Source organism: Catharus ustulatus, chromosome 7 (genome assembly GCF_009819885.2).
Source record: "Catharus ustulatus isolate bCatUst1 chromosome 7, bCatUst1.pri.v2, whole genome shotgun sequence".
Taxonomy (NCBI): domain Eukaryota; kingdom Metazoa; phylum Chordata; class Aves; order Passeriformes; family Turdidae; genus Catharus; species Catharus ustulatus.
This window is the reverse complement of record NC_046227.1, coordinates 69,398-85,486: the sequence shown is the minus strand read 5'-3', so window position 1 is coordinate 85,486 and position 16,089 is coordinate 69,398. Positions and strand designations below refer to the sequence as shown.

The 16,089-nt window shown below is 47.7% G+C and overlaps 2 protein-coding genes across 2 annotated transcripts in view; one reads left to right on the top strand and one right to left on the bottom strand.

Moving 5' to 3' along the window:
- Window positions 1–163, bottom strand: part of LOC116998648 (kallikrein-14-like) — a 4,022-nt gene extending 3,859 nt beyond the window's left edge. Inside the window, exon 1 of the mRNA XM_033064643.1 lies at window positions 136–163. Within this exon, the coding sequence (XP_032920534.1) occupies window positions 136–163 (28 nt within the window). The remainder of the gene's footprint in view (window positions 1–135) is intronic.
- Window positions 164–1,953: 1,790 nt separating this feature from the next.
- Window positions 1,954–15,963, top strand: LOC116998647 (serine/threonine-protein kinase PAK 3-like). The gene is made up of 13 exons (XM_033064642.1): window positions 1,954–1,991; window positions 3,694–3,826; window positions 6,343–6,477; window positions 6,755–6,895; window positions 7,377–7,539; window positions 9,303–9,366; window positions 9,941–9,989; window positions 10,753–10,865; window positions 11,525–11,642; window positions 12,338–12,437; window positions 12,889–13,085; window positions 13,940–14,077; window positions 15,446–15,963. The coding sequence occupies exons 1-13, from the start codon at window positions 1,954–1,956 to the stop codon at window positions 15,533–15,535; spliced, it is 1,479 nt and encodes a 492-aa protein (XP_032920533.1). The 3' UTR covers window positions 15,536–15,963.
- Window positions 15,964–16,089: the final 126 nt, after the last annotated feature.

Genomic DNA, 16,089 nt, shown 5'->3' with positions numbered 1-16,089 from the left:
GAGCTGCCTTGCTGCACTGCAAAAACCATCTCAGTGCTCAGGGGCAGCTCCCGACCCCTCGTCTCAGGGGTGTCCTGCTGGCAGTGTCAGAGCAGTGGCTCCTCGGGATCGGTGCTGCCCGTGCTCTCCACCCACCCTGGCCCTGGCAGTCCTGGCCCTGCATCCATGCACACACAGGGAATGGGAACTGCTGCCTGATGGTTTTTGAGCTGCACTGCTGCTGCTGCTGAAGACACCTTGATGAATGAACTAGTGGGATTAATGGGCCATATTGGCCTGTGATAGCAAGGTCATGAGGGCAGAGGTGCAGATGGTCCTGTCAGTCCTATTCCTGCATATTTCTGGAAAGCAAGGGATCTCTCTTGATCCTGTGAGGCAGTGAGTTTGCAAAGTAATGGTTCCTTTGTTGTTGTTGTTTTCCCTTTGGGCAGCATCCATATTTGAAGCCAGCTGAGCTCTCTCCAGACTGGCATCTCTGATCACTGCAGTGAATCAATGGAGGGAGTTCAGGAGGTGGTGACGACCATTTCAGGATGCTCTCTCCAGTTCAAGCCCTGGGTGGGACTCAGAATAAAAACTGTACCAAACCTCAACTGCACTGGAAGGTTCCCTTCCTTGTCATCCTGTGAAAAATGCTCTACATAACTTTCTGAATTTTCCAGTGTATTTTTCAAGATGGAAAGTCCCATTTATGATGGTTTTCATATGGTTAGGAATTGGGGAAGGGTCTCCTTCTGAGACCAAAATTATTTTTAGCTTTTTTATTTCCTTCATATATATTCATAGATGCGTAGACTATTATTGTACGGTTACATAGTTCCTAGTAATTTCAGTACTTTTTTCCCCCTGATAGGCAGAAAGACAAAACACATCCAAAAGCTCCTATCCTATCTTAGCTCCACTGGGAACCAAAGTTAAAATACGTTCTCAAGAATCTTTCTCAAATAGTAGTTAGAGCCTGTACCGCTAGTTGCAAGAAAGAGGGGCTCAGGAAGAGGTGGAAAGAAAAGGGGGACATTTCCTCATTCATGTGCTTCTAATTGAGAATTCTTGTCAACTATGCTAATTTTCCAAACTTATAAAACCACATTCACCCTATGTGGGGTGGTCATTTTTCCATATCTTCCCCTGGAGGCCTCCAGGTAGAGACCAGAATTGATATTGCCTCCTATATTAATATTGTCTCAAAAGTATGTTGTTTTGTTATTCAATCATTAGGGCATTGTTTCCTCCACACTGCAGTGCCTTTGGGTTAAAGCCCATTGCCCAATTTTGGCACAACCATGGTACTTCTACATGCAGTAGAAAGTGCAATTGCATTTCCAAATGCCAAAAGCTGATGAGGAGTGGGGCAGCCAGAGCATCCTGTGCAGATACAGGCCTGCAGCTGTGACTTGAGAGTGTTTTGGTTCCTGCCCAGTGCAGCAGGTGCATCTCCTGTGTGACTGCTGCTCCTTCCCTGGTGCCCATGGAGAGTAGGTACAGGGCTCTGTAGGGGAAATGGACCAGGGTGGGGATGTCTGCTGACAATAGAGTGCAGTGGAAAATGTTGGGAAAATGTTTGACTGTAACAAATTGTGAATTCCTTTAACTTTACCAGACAGTGCTTTGTCCTGTGTTCCCCCATTGCAGTGATTAGAGTGTGCACGTGGCTGTCTTTGCCTTGAGAATAGAGTGGTCCAGTTAAGAAGTAGCTGGAATGCATTCAAGGGGATGAAAGTAGTTTTAGGAGGCTCTTGACCACCAAAGGAGAATTTGAGGAATGGGATGTTCCCCAAATGACTGTGTTAGGCACTAAGTTGTGTCTTAAACCGTGCCATATTTGAGCCATGTTTGAGCAGGTTGACAAGACAATGAAGAAAACTGTATTGTTGGACAGGTGGGAACTTGACCCTTGAAAGAGAAACAATGGATTGGTCAATCAGTGGGCAGTTCACCTTTGCAAAAGGAACAATGCATGATGGAGCCATTGTTGGCATGGAGTCAGTATCGTGAGCCATCGAGGCCTCATCTCACACAGTGGCCATGTGTGAGCTGATGCTGTGACTGGGAAACTTCCAGTCCTGAGCAGGAGATAGAAGGCCTGGTTCAGGAGGGGTGAGAAGGACGAGATGCACACTGGTTTGATCCAGGGGATGTCCTGAATGTGCACTGCCCACCTGGCAGATCCTGCCAGTTTGACTGCTTCCAAAGTGGAATAAAGGCAGAAATGTACATACAGGGGAGCCCTGGGCATGTCCAATAAATGTGCAAATATGTGGAGACATTTGTTAGGAATTCTTTCAGCTCTTATGCCAACAGTGCCTTCTCTCCTAGTTCTGTGCAATGCTTTGGGCCATTTTCTTGGTCTGGTTTCCTTTGCTTTGGTCCCATCTGAGTGCTCAGTTCAGGTACAGGCTGTAGGTGCTTGGGGCACTCTTGGAGTTACTCTAGGATCCCTGGAACAACAGGGTTTGGCCCACCAGGGAAGTTTGTGCTACTTTGTGTCAGAGGAGAACTTCCCAGGCTATTTTGTGTTTGCTGTAGGGAAGGTTGGGCTGCTTTGCATAAATCCATAAACCAATGCAGAACGTTTGCTTTGTGATGTCAGGGCATGGTTGCCACGTTGCTGTGCTGACATCAGAAGGTTGCCTTGGTGCACGGAAGGCTTCAGCGCCAGAGCAGCTCTTGGGCTGCTCAGTGCAGGAGCAACCTCCTGTTTGTCAGTGGGCAGCTGTGCACTGACAAGAGCCTTGTTTTCTCTTGTGTTTCAGCACAGTCTGCAAACTTGCACAGCAGTGCTACAATGATTGAGCAACTGGCTGCTGCAGTTTGCACTGTTTATGGCATTGGTTATTCCACTTATTACCTGACTCACCTGGGACGTGAGTAGAGATTTTCCTTGGGTGTAACCTGCCCTGGCTTTTGTATGTCTCCCTGCTCTCTCTTAGTGACTGGGTTCATTTTGAAACAGAAAGAGCATTAGGATGCCACTGATTTGGTAAAGCTCCTGTCAACACATTCCACTAAAAACAGACTGTCTATAGCCAGGGGGCTGCAGGCAGCATTTGCAAGGGAACCTGCAGGGATTGCATTCCCTCCATGGGAGAGTCTGTGGCAACACAGTCTGACATTTCCTCAGTTTGCTGGGTCAGGCGGGAGACAACTTTGAAAATGCAAACTGGGAGACCTTCTCAGAAGGCCTTCTGAAATTTCTGGAGTTCTTCCAAGAATTCAGAGAAAGCTTCTTTTTATTAAGTGTTGCCATGAAAGGATTTGTCTTACTTGACCCTTTACTAAGTGCTGAAATAGTGATTCCCTTTACAATGAAGTGCAAACTGCAAAGCAGTGAGTGTTTGCTCCTGAACCCTGGAGCTGCTGCTGTGCTGTTTCACTGCCAATAGATCTTCCACCACTCAGAGGGATTTTGGGGAAGCTTTTCTGGGCAACTCTTCTTCATAAGTTAATAAGAACTAGTGCATGCAACTAATCAAGAAAAACAGTATCAGTAGGAGAGGATAAAAACAGCTGCTTTATGTGGAGGGCAGAAAAAAAGAATTGTGTGTTAAAAAACTATTTGCATGAGAATTATCAAATTTGTATTAATTTGCTGGCAAAACAGTCCAGAGTATAGTCACAGCCAAGAATATTGCTCTGGTCTCTTGCTGGCAGTGTGAAGGAGCTGTGTCTCCTGGATGCCCTGTTGTGAAACAGAAAATGCTCTCTGTTTGGGGTGACTTTTTCTGTGGGATTCATCAGCGCAGGCAGGATTCTCAAAGAATCTGCTTCCTTTTCCTTGCCCACTCCAGGTCACCTGAGACGTGTATTCAGAGGTGCCAAATCTGAGGTGAGTGAGAAAGGAACATTTGATGTTGCTGGTGTTTAAGAAATGAGGAGAAAGCAGTGAGTAAGCATGAGTGTGGAGGGGGGTCAGCAACAGAGTCCAGTCTGAGTCCACCTATTTTTGGTAACTGAAAGAGATTATTGTGTTGTCCATGAATCTGTGTGGACTACTCATGTCCATGTGTGGAGACAAAAACTGCATTGTTCTGGACCTCTTTCTGAGGCAAAATGCAGAGGTTACATGTGTCTGTTGATGCTTTCTATTGTGTGGTCTGCCTTAACTCCATTTGAAAATGCCATTGGAGCCTGGAGAGGGAGAAAAACTGAAAGACTTGGACTGCTGTCTTGTGTTGCTAAGAACGGGAAAGACATCTTGACATTCTGGATGCTGTATTTGAAGTCAAATGTGCAACTTGTTCTAAAGGAGCCACAGGTGCCGGTGAACAGAAGCTGAACATGAGGTGGCGTGTGCCCAGGGGGCCAAGAAGGCCAAGGGCATGTTGGCATGCTGTGTCAGCAACAGTGGGGCAGCAGGAGCAGGGCAGTGTCCTGTGCCCCGTGCTGGGCACCACTGCGGCCGCAGCTGGAGTGCTGTGTCCAGTTCTGGCCTCTCTGGAGCAGAAAGACATTGAGGGTCTGGAGCGTGTCCAGAGAAGGGCAAAGGAGCTGGGGAGAGGTGGGAGCACAAGCCCAAAGAGGAGGTGTTGAGGGAGCTTTAGCTTGGAAAAAGGGAGGCTCCTGAGCGACCTTGCAGGCACAATTCCATAAATGCTTACATGACAGTGCTCCCCACAAGGGCCGTTCCTGTGCCAAGCATCCCCTCACTGCATCCAGATGCTTTAGACACTGGGGTAGGTGACACTTTGATAGTTTGGTTTGTTGGGTTCTGGCCTGCTAGGAGGAGAAGACCTGTTTATTTTCTTCCTCTAGCCAGCAAAGGTGCTTATGCTCAGCATTTTCCTGCATTGAGAAGACGTAGCTTGGGGCAGGGACATTGGTGCAGAAGGAGCTGTTCTGATGCCAGGCCAGCCAGTAGGACCTTGCACATCACTTTCATGTTAACAGTGCCCTTACATCTTGGCAGCCTCAGGGATCAGCAATTGTCAAATAATGAAATCAGGATTGTATTTGGGAATTGAGCAGGAAATCAACTCACTTGAATTCCAGCTGGTCTTCAGAGATCAAAGGAGCTGGGAAGGGCTGGCCTTCATTTCTGATTACAGACACTTTAGCACCATCAGTGTGGCTGTGACCAAGAGAAGAACTTGCCTGAGCACAGATGCAGAGTGCAATTCCCATTGCTGTGCTCTGGGTCTGGTCTCATTCCATAAGGACCTACATGCTCCAGAGTCCCCAGCAGTTTGGTTTATTGATGCAACAGGACAGCAAGTTCAGGATTGCTGAGTGGGATGCTGGCTGCTGAGCGCTGATGTGTGTTGTAACAGAAAGTATAGTAAAAGAAATTATATAAGTATAGAAATTATCTATCTATCTACCTATCTATCTATCTATCTATCTATCTATCTATCTATCTATCTATCTATCCATCCATGTAACCTTTACATAAATGATTCTTCCCGGCTCTGGTGAGAGGCAGTTGGAGGTGCAAAGCTCACCCAAAGGCATCCCTTCAGGAGAAGAGGAAAGACATGTTCTGTTAACTGATCCTGAGCAGGCAGAGATGTTTCCCCTCCAGAAATGGTTGTTTTTTCCCCTCAGAATTGTTTTCCTTCTTCAGCCTCTTCTGCCTTGAAGGCCCCAGTTTCTTCTTTAAATTTGTCCCTGTCCTAATGACGTGGAACAATTTCATGTTTTAGGTGATGTTTGGTGACTCTGGTCATACATGCATTACATGACACATTATTTTCTTCACTGGCATCCCCAGGGGTGTGTAAGTTCATTTGTGGATGAGGCCTTAGGAGGGTGTCTGTTACCACTGGTCTGAATTCTCAGTTGGCAAATAAGGAAGAATAACCACCTTGGTCCTCCTCCATATACTGAGGTGGCTGTAGAGGCTCTCTGACCTCCATCAGAGGATCTGTGCATGCATCCTTATCTCCTGAATGAGCAGGATTTCTAAGAAGAGTGTAGATGTCAGAAAGGCAGGAATGGTGGTGCAGGCCTGAAGAGAACATGAACTCCAGAAGTGTCTCTCACAAGGAGTGAGGCCACACTGGAAGCCACCTGCAGAGCCAGGATGGAGCTGTGGGACAGGGCTGGGTGTCAGTCACAATGGACAGGGGACACAGCAGAAGGGGAGGGACACCCTCAGCAGAGCCTTGAGAAATGCCACACCTTCCCTGTCAGCTGCCTGAGAGGCTGTTGGAGCTTCAGTCCCAGATGGACCCTGATTGTACTGCCAGCGTCACTTTGGAATCTGTAGCTCCCCATGGGCAGAGAACAACCCAGGAGAGCAGCAGGACAGAGCTTTGGGAACATGTGAGCCCATCACTCTTAGAGACTTGGCCCACAAATGCTGTATGGGAAGCTGAAACCCATCTTTTATTGCTTTCTGTGCAGGCCCTTCTGGAGAAAGAGCATGAGCAGATTGCTTTATCAGAGGTGCCAAGCCAGACTCAGGGAGAGCTGTTCCCATCCCGGGAGCAGGAAGAGCAGTTGAGGCAGCAGGTGGAAGAGCTGCAGGAGAATGGCCAGGTAAGCCTGGCTCACCAGATGACAGAGTGAAGGGCAGGAACAGGGGCATGGAACAGGACTCTTGGGACTGAGGAGGTCAGGAGACCCACAGGCACTGAAAGCACAGAACCTTGTAATCTGCAGAGATCAGCACTGGGATGGGAGGGTTACAATGGAAGCAGAGGTGGGTAGGGAAGCAGAAAGAAGTGGCAGAATGAATTTGATTTGGAGGCTGAAAGAGGAAAAAGCTGAGCCTGGTGGCAGCTCCCTGTGACTTGCTCTGCATTTGTGTCTACAGAACATCAAGGCAGAGCCACAAGCAGAGCTGCCCAAAGCTCAGATTCCCATCATGGCAGTGAAGAGCAGGAACAAGGAAGACATGAGAAGCATCCAAGAGGAGATGAATCTTCCTCGACAGAGGGGTGATCTACAAAACCAGGTATGTGGGACAGTGGCTGCCTCTCCACTCAAGAAACTTTCTGTGTCTTGTTCTTTACAGAACTTCAATGAGAAGCTGCACACAGAGCTGCAGGGAACTCAGGCTAGGCTCAAGACAAGGGAGAAGAGGTTGGAGGATGAGATGAAAATCATCCAAGAGGAAATTAATCTCCCTCAGGAGCAAGAGGCTCTAGAAAAGCCAGTGAGTGAAAGAGTGATAGCCACTGCAGTCACCAAACTGGTGCTTTCTGCCCATCTTGCCATTCGTGTGCAGAGCAGCAGGGGGTGGGTGATGCCTCTGAGTGCCATCCTGCTTTGGTCTCTATCACAGCTGCTCTGAAGGACACTTCCTGGGCTGCTGAATCTCAGCTGCTGGCCTGCATGTGGTTGACAGCACTTTCCTAAGGGCTTGCATTTGAAATGAGATCTCAAGGCAATTTCTGCCAGCCACCTTTCTGACACAACCTCATTTCTTCTCCCAGATCTACACAAGCTCTGTCACGCAACCTGATGCAGCAGCAGTGTTGTTTCATGACAACCTCAGTCCCCAACCTGAGAAGTGGAGCCTTTTCAGCTCGTTTAGGTCCAGTGTGGCCGCAGCTGCTCAGAAACAGGACACTGAGGAGAAGAACCTGGAGCTACTGAGTACGTCTGGTGTATTTCTTGTCTGAGGGACAGTGTGCTGTGTGCATGTGTCAGCATAGCTGTAACAAATGTTCCTTCTGAGTCTGGTGTTGCAGGGACATTTAGGACTCCCCACAGGAAATTCTGTTCTCTAAAACACAAGAGAGCATGCTGGGTGTTCCTGCTACCTCTGAAAGCAGCTCAGACTGGCTTGGGGTTTTAAAACTTTGCTTTTAGAAGTTTTTTGGGTGTGATTTTTCTTTCTGTGCAGTTGGTATTTATTCTCCTCCATCCTAAAGGAGCTCTCCTGCCACAGGTGTGTTACTGGTGTCATGGACTGTTATAAATACCACTAGTACATCTACAGTTTGTTTGTATGAGAATGCTACATTTTTGTACTCCTCAAAGGAGAGCTCCTTTGAAACAACATCAAGTGACAGCACAAACGGAGAGCAAGATGTGTTTTTACTGTGGCCCCAAAGAAAAACAAGATACCTGTATAACAATCTGTATTTAATATTCTCGTTTCATGCTTATCAAGATGTGTCCAAAAGAAACATCAATTGGGTGTTATCAAACAGCACTGCAGGTTTTTCTCAGGAGCCATCCTCCAGCCACTGAGCTGTTTATTCCTCAGATCCATGGCACTTTTTCATACCTGATTCCCCATTATTCCTATGTCTGTTAAAATCCTACCCATTGGCCCAATCCCTGCTCAGATCAGTCTAACGGAAAACACATCAAACCCTTTATGATTCTGCAGCATAACTCATTTAGTCTGCTTCTTTTGCATAACAGCTGCCAGTGCTGTGCTCCCACGTAAGACTTGGTGGGGTTGAGAACAGAGCCCAGTTGATTCTGTGTCTACCATCACCTGTTGGGACAAGAAGGGCACTGATCTGCACCTCGGTGTGTCTGATCTCCAAGCCAATCCTGTTGTGTCCTGAATGGGGGCAGCAGCTTTTAAGGAGCTCAGGCTGGCTGTAGCTTCTTCCCATTGCTTGTCAGTGCTCCTGCTTGGGCTTTGCCAGCCTGTTGTGGTAGCTGCCCTGCCCCTGCTGGCTGGTGTGAGCCTTCCTTAGCTGGCAGAGTCCCGCTGCTGCCTGGCTGCTGCAGCGCGGAGCTGCCCCGAGCAGCAGCCCCTCGTCTGGGCCGGTTTCTGCATCGCAGGGCCTGGACTCACCAGAGGGTCAGCATCTCCTCTGGGCAGCTGTGCGTGTCACGCCGGGCCTGAGGAGCACTGCTGTCCTTGCTGTCCTTGCCTGCTGTGTCCAGCTGGGAAGATGGTAACGTGTGCAGTGCTGGGAGGGCGAGTCCAATGGGAGCGACTGATCTGCCCTGTCAGCGTGAAGAGAAGCAGTGTGGCACGGGCAAGGCCATCTTTGAGCTCAGCCTGTTCACAGAGGGTGAGGGTCCTGATGCTGAAAGCCCTGTTGGGATTGCTTGTAGCATGAGCTGCTCTGGTTTACAAATGGAAAGGCATTCTTCTGGCAAACTGCTGCAAGGTGGAGAAGATGCCCTTCTCTCCTGGGAATGTGTCTCCCTGTGCTTTGTTTCCTGGCAAGAGAGCTTTTCAAAGGACTGTCCAAATTCAGTCTCTGCGGTGACCGTCTGTGCTGCAGAGCTGCCTATCCTGTTGCTGTTGTTATTGTTGTTCCTGCTGTTGCTGTTAACCAGCTGACCACAAAGGGCTCAGAGACAGAGACTGTGGGGCTGCCTTTTGTATCTGCTGGAAGCAGGGGTCTCTGCTTCCAAGTGAGCGTCTTGCATTTTGTTTCCCTCAGGGATAATGGTGAAGATGGGAAATCCCATGAAGAAATACCTGGAACTGGGAAATATTGGCAGCGGGTGAGTCCAACCACAGTTACTTCTACAGAACCATGGGACAGGGGATTTGCTGGTGGAATATCTACTAAGTGTGAAGTCAGGCAAGCTGCAAATGGATCCAGACAGTGGGGTTAGACTGCTCAGCCTCTGAGTGCCAGTCAGAATTTTTCAGTGTGATCAGAAGGAATGGTCAAAGACACTTCTATCTTCATTGCCAGAAAGAGCAACCTACCCCTGTAACAGAGCAACTGTGCTGCTATCATAGCTGTGAGATAGCAGTTCTCAGGAACATTTCTTTCCAAGAGTTTGCTGGAGGAAATACTCCATGGTCAGGATAAGTACTGCACAGTTTAAAAACTACAGCCTGAAATGAAAGAATAAGCTCTGTTTTTGAGCTGAGGCAGTAAACCCCAACACTTCAGGAACAGGCCCAGTGCCCATGCATTTGAGAGGAAAATGCGTCATCTGCCTTCTGGCAGACCCCTCCTGCATCCTGCGGGTTTTAGGCACTTACAGCACAGATCTCCTGTCCGGGCTGGCTATCACTCCAAATTCTAAATGGTTTCTCCTTTTTTTGCTGCTGTTTTGTTTCTAGGACTTTTGGAAAGGTTTGTAGGGCACTCGACACTGCTGCATGCAGACAGGTAAATGTCAACAGCCCCTGCAGACCCTGCAACTCTCAAGGGCTTTCCCCTCTGGTGTGAGCTGTGGCTGGAGCTCTGGGTAGAGCTGTGCAGTAAAGGCACAAGAAGCACAGACTGGTGCCATCCTTCAAATTGCATTTGGGATAGTCTTTGTCCTTCTCAGCTGCCAGAAGGAAGGCGAGGAGGGCTGCAGCTCCTTTCAGAGAAAGACTCACTCTCTTGCTCTCAGTTGCTGAAACAAAATTGGTGCCTGAGAGAATCTCACTGCTCTTTGGGGCTTCAGCTTCAGAGCTGTATTCTCATTTCTGGCTACCAGCAAATACATCTGAATGTTACTGGTAGTTCCTTAGCCACCTGCAGTGCTGCATTTGGGAAATGCACATAGGGAGAGATCTGCAAGGTATCCCTAAAAGCCCTAAGCCCTGCTTGTAGCCCAGATGTATCCACAGAGTACCAAGGCATGGATTACTTCTGAATCCCAGACAGAGCAGCAGAGGCTGTGGTCAGAGCTTTGTGGGTGACAGTTAAGACATCTTTGTTACCAAGTGGACAACGCAAAATGTCAGTGGCCACGTGTCCTGAAACTAGCCCCCAAGGGAGCAGAGAAATGGGCTGTTGGAATGACAGTTCCTAATTACTCCAATGTCTAATCACAAAACACTTTGGCTCAGCTCGGCTGTGTCATTGCAAAATCACTCACTCCATGTGCACTGTGGTCTCCTGCCTCAACTTGTCAAGTTACTGATTTTCAATGTCATTTTAGGTGGCCATAAGGAAAATAAATCTCCATAGACTGAGGAAGAAGGAGCTAAAAATCACTGATTTCACGTTCATGAAGAGGAAGAAGAATCCCAACATGGTCAACTATTTAGACAGGTGAGTTGTTGTGCTTTTGTCCCATGACTGTTTATTTACATTAAGAAAACACACAAGGTAAAACCCCACTTTGGTCACTGTCAGAACATGGAGCTGTTAATTATTGGTAAATTATTATTGTTCTGCTCATCCTCAATGGATGGGTACAGAGTGCATCTTGTCTGCATGAGTCCTCCCTGGCACACGTAGCTTGAAAATTGTTCAAAATCCTGGAGCAACTGTACCTAACTAAATCCCTACCCTGTAAGTTCACTGCCAGCCCGTTGTTTTGGGGTTTGATTTATTTCAAGCGTCTTCTTGCATGTAGATAAATGAACAAGGATTTCCCTTGGATTGTGTCCCCTCTTTTCCATTGCTGTGCATGCCAGGGACACTAGGTTCTTTTTTTTCCCATAAACACACAGTTTGACAGATTTTTGATCTTTTACTAAACTGCATTTTTCACTTGCTGGCCATCTAACACATCTATTTTTCACAGATGTGTCATTCTCCCTGAGACTGCACAGATGGCAAACAGTGTACAGCCTAGAGGGAATGTCTGTTCCTTTTATTCTGTCCTCATCACAAAGGGACCCAGGCACAACAATGAACCCTTGTCCTTTCCAAACAGCAATGTAGCCATGCACGTTCATATCCACACCCTTGTTTCCTTCTTTCAGCTACCTTGTGGGTAAGCAATTCTGGCTGGTGATGGAGTACATGGATGGAGGCTCTCTGAGAGATGCCATCAGCAAGACCCACCTGTCTGAAGATGAAATGGCAGCTGTCAGTCGGGAGGTCAGGGATCCCACCTGTGCTTCCCAGGGCTTGGGCAGGATTGTCTGGGAATCTGGGGCTCAGAACAGGAGAGATTTCATGTGCCAAGCTTTGTTTCTGTGTTTCTGGTATGCTATGGGAAAGTAAAAGCATCTCAAGTGAACTGTCTGCCAGTGCCCCAGAACTCACTGGACTCTGTTCCTGTACTCTGACCTCCTGCTGTTGTATTTTCACTCTGTCTCTGGTATTTATATTTGCTGTTCTCCATGCTGCCTCTTTTACCTTGTTTACCTTGAGCCTGTCTGCACTGTATTCCTTGCCTGTAAAAGCAAAAGTGCTGGATGCAGGATTTGAAACAAACAGCAATTAAAAAAGAGAGACTCTTTCCTCACAGTCCTCACCTGAAGAGGATAGTAATACACCCAAAATGCTGTTTGCTTCTGAGCATATGCACTGCAGGAGCAGTCATTCTGGCTGGTTTGCAGGGGACAGTCTACCACAGCAGTTGCTGTTGCTCTTTCAAAGCTGACATGCCTTGGCTTAGAAAGGTCCTGCTGTGCTGGCGTTGGAGCAGCAAGCTTTTCCTCTCAATGGCACTGTGTTCTGCCATTGCTCCCCACTCTCCTGGAAAGGGAATCATTTAGAGTTGTTTCCTTTCTTGTGTGATGAACTCACATCAGTAATTTTTGCCCTCCTGTTTCTCTTTTCCTTCCCAGTGCCTGCAAGGACTGGATTTTCTTCACATAAACCACGTGATCCATCAAAATGTGAAGAGCAACAACATCCTTTTCAGAACTGATGGCTCTGTCAAGCTGGGTCAGTAAATCCTTGGTCAGGGACAGTGTTCCAGGGATGTGGCGTGTGGGGCTGCTTTGACTGAGTGCCAGCTCCCCAGAAATGGTGCAGGTGGGAGTGCAGGGCCCCTGCTTTGAGCTGAAGGCACAGTTACAAGGTGCACAGAGGTATGATAAGGAACCACAAGTAGTCAAGAGTGGTGTTGGTCTGTGTGTATCCCTTCCAGAGGGAGGGAGATACAATCTAAACTTCAGGGGAATAAAGGACACTGCTGTGAGCAGTGTTTAAAAACCTGTGTTTTTTTGGGAAGTGGCCAATTCCCTACTTCCTTGGCTAAATCTCCAAGGAAACCAAGCATGGACAGTTCTCCAGGAGATTAATCAACAGCACATTCTTTGAGTGAGAGTGGGGAATTCTTTTGTTTGGTTTCCTAATCTGAGCTGGCTTTCATGGTGTGTTGTTTTCTCCACAGCTGATTTTGGCCTCTTTGCTCAGCTCAGCCCTGAGAAGAGTAGACAGAGCTCAGTGGCCACCAATTCTGGGTGGATGGCACCTGAAGTGGTGACAGGTCAACCATATGGCCCCAAAGCAGACATATGGTCTGTTGGAATTGTGGGCATTGAAATGGTGGAAGGAGAAGTTCCTTACTGGAATGAAACTCCTGTCAGGGTAAGTTGCAAATATTTCCTGCTCCCACTGTCTTTCTCACCTGTCCCATGTTGTGTGCCACTGGACAAAATCCCATTGCCATCTGCTGGCACCACTTCCACCAAGGTCCTCTTCTAAAAACATCCCTGCAGCCCATCAGCATCTGCTGTAGCTCTGGTTGCATCAGAAGGGAAGTGGCAGGTAACCAGTTCAGCAACCTGCCGTTTTTGCCTCCAGCCATGCCTGGCATTTCTCATTTGCTTTTCCAACACTGTTGGAGCTCTGTTTCTAAAGGAAAGGAATTATTCAATGAAACATTTAGGTATGTGATAAATATCCTTCAAAATGGAGGTTGAATCCTCCTAGTTTAAATTTTATAGAGAAGAAAAAGATCACCAAAACAATCTCCAAGCAGTTCTGCTTGCTTTTTACTTTTTTAACCAAGAACAGTATGAAAAACTTGATGAGTTTTATTTTCTGGCAGTTGAGCTTTAGGGAGCAACAAGCACTTCAGAGATGCCTTTCATGCAATAACCCTTAGAAATAGCACAGTTAGTTAATATAGCAAATTCATTCTTCCAAAAACCCTGTTAAGCTGGTGTGAATACTCAGGGAAGCAAATATGCTTTTGGTGCTGTAGTTCCCACTGACTAGGTCAGTTGATGAAACCAGCTGCCAAGGCAAGATCTTCTGGATGTTGGAAGAGCTGTGTCTGCTTTGGGGCTTGGGTGTTTTGTTGGTAAAGGAAAGTCATCTTTGCCTCTGTGCCAGGGCAGAAACTGCCAGTGCAGAGTGAAGGTTAAAAAGTGGCATCTGGGAGAGCAGTTACAGATGTGAAAGAAGCAGGCAGAACCTTTTGTTTCTTTTTTCTCCAGCCTCAACACCTGACAGCCACAGGAGGGAGACCAAAGCTGCAGCAGCCCAACCTCTTCTCCCCTGAGCTGCAGGACTTCCTGCACTGCTGCCTGCAGGTAGACGAGGCGCGGCGCTGGTCTGCCAAGGAGCTCCTGCAGGTACAATGCAAAGGGGCTGCAGGTGAAACAGTGTCCGAGGGATGGGCTCCTCCTGTACTGAAGTCCAAGGCATCAGATGAGCCCCCCTCCTCCCCACCTCCAATCTTGGTGCTTTTCAAAGGAAAAGGGGAGGAATCCCAGACTGGGCTGGGCTGGCAGGGAGCTGTAAAGGTCATATGGTTCAAGTGGCCTGCAACGAGCAGGGACACCTTTAAGGAGATCAGGTTGCTCAGAGCCCTGTCCCACCTGGTCTGGGGTTGTTCCAGGCATGGGGCACCTACCAGCTCTCGGGGCAACTTGTGTCAATGTTGCACCATGCTCCCAGGAAACAAGTTCTCCCTTAGACCTACTCTGACTCGATCACCTTTTCATTTAAAAATGTTAGCCCATCTCCTATTCTAATTGGACATATTATTAAAAGTGTCCCACACTCCCACAGAAGCCCCACTGAAGTTTTGGAAAGTGTGAATAAAATCTCCCTTGGGCCTCTTTTTCTCCAGGCTTAATAACTCCAAGTCTCTGAGTCTATCCTCAGAGGAGAGGTGCTCTGTCCTCTGAATGTTTCTGTTGCCCTGTTTTGTAATTTGGTGGTGTGTTCAGTTTTATCTAATGGCAGAAGGATTGAAGTAGAGCAATGTGGGGTCCAGAGGTGTGAAATGGTGGTGGAAGAACCCAAGGAAGCCAGTCCCATCCAAGCAGTCAGAGATTTGGCTGTGGGAAGGAGGAGCTGTGGTGGGATCACTGTGAGCCTCTGAGGGGCCCTTGTTTGTGCCCCCCACCCCACTCTTTGAGGTTTCTGCCTCGCAAACAGGGACAGCTGAGAGGGACTTGTCCCAGCCCCATCTGCTGCCTGGCATGGTCAAGCAGACAGGAGCTGCCCCAGGGTTACTGCCAGCTTGTGTGGCAGAGAGGGAACTGCAGGACCCAGAGCCCAGGGCTGTCCCTGCTGGGAAGGAAGGAAGGTGCCATCCAGCACAGGAGGGGCAGGGCGTACAAAGGTAGACACTGCTCTGTCCCCTTGTGAAAATGAGCGTGATGCCTGTGTTTCAAAGAGAGGCACCTATGTGAGTCATTGGTGTTTCCTGAAAGGAAGAAACCCCAGGGACAGGAAGCACCATTTCTAAAGCCCAGGTAGGGCAAAAATCCCAGCAAGGTGAAGACACCAGAAGAAAGAGATGAGTGGGATTCTGGACCAGGTTTGCCTGTGATTGCAAGGTCCTGCACATGAAGGTTGAGTTGCAGATGGCCCTGTTGGTTGTCTTGCTGCAACTTTCTATGAACCAGGGCAATCCTGATAGAGCCTGTGAAGCTTGGAAAGTCATGGTTCATTGTTTTCTGTTTTTTTTTTTTTTTTTTTCCGGTGGGCAGCATCCATTTGTAGCATCAGCTAAGCAGACTTCCTGCCTGCTACCACTGATCGCTTCACGGCTGGTGAAGATAAGGGAGGCGGAGATATGACTGTCATCATCACATCTGGACCATTTACTCCACAACCAGTTTAGGATTGTAGAATAGGACTGTAGAGTACGATTGCTGAGTAGGATTGCAGGGTAGAATTGTAGAGTATGAGTGTAGAGCAGGATTGTAGAGTAGGATTGTAGAGTAGGAATGTTGAGTAGGATTGCAGAGTAGGAATGTAGAGTATGATTGTAGAGAAGGATTGTTGAGTAGGACTGCAGAGTAGGAATGTAGAGTATGATTGTAGAGAAGGATTGTTGAGTAGGATCGCAGAGTAGGAATGTAGAGTATGATTGTAGAGAAGGATTGTTGAGTAGGATTGCAGAGTAGGAATGTAGAGTATGATTGTAGAGAAGGATTGTTGAGTAGGATTGCAGAGTAGGATTATAGTGTTGAAATGTAAATAAATACATTTTTTGAAACCTCAACTTGTCTGGAAGATTCCTTTCTTTCTCACCGTGTGTCAGAGATTGAAATATTATAATTTTTGACTTAAACCTATTCTTGAAGAACTTCTAGAACTGTATTACAATAGCTGCACAGAATACCACCAT

Excerpts from the sequence above, each read along its gene's own strand:
- LOC116998647 (XM_033064642.1), top strand. The coding sequence starts at position 1,954 with ATGCATGATGGAGCCATTGTTGGCATGGAGTCAGTATC. Across the intron at positions 9,367-9,940 it reads CTGGGAAATATTGGCAGCGG|GACTTTTGGAAAGGTTTGTA; the intron begins GTGAGTCCAACC and ends TTTTGTTTCTAG. Across the intron at positions 13,086-13,939 it reads GGAATGAAACTCCTGTCAGG|CCTCAACACCTGACAGCCAC; the intron begins GTAAGTTGCAAA and ends TTTTTTCTCCAG.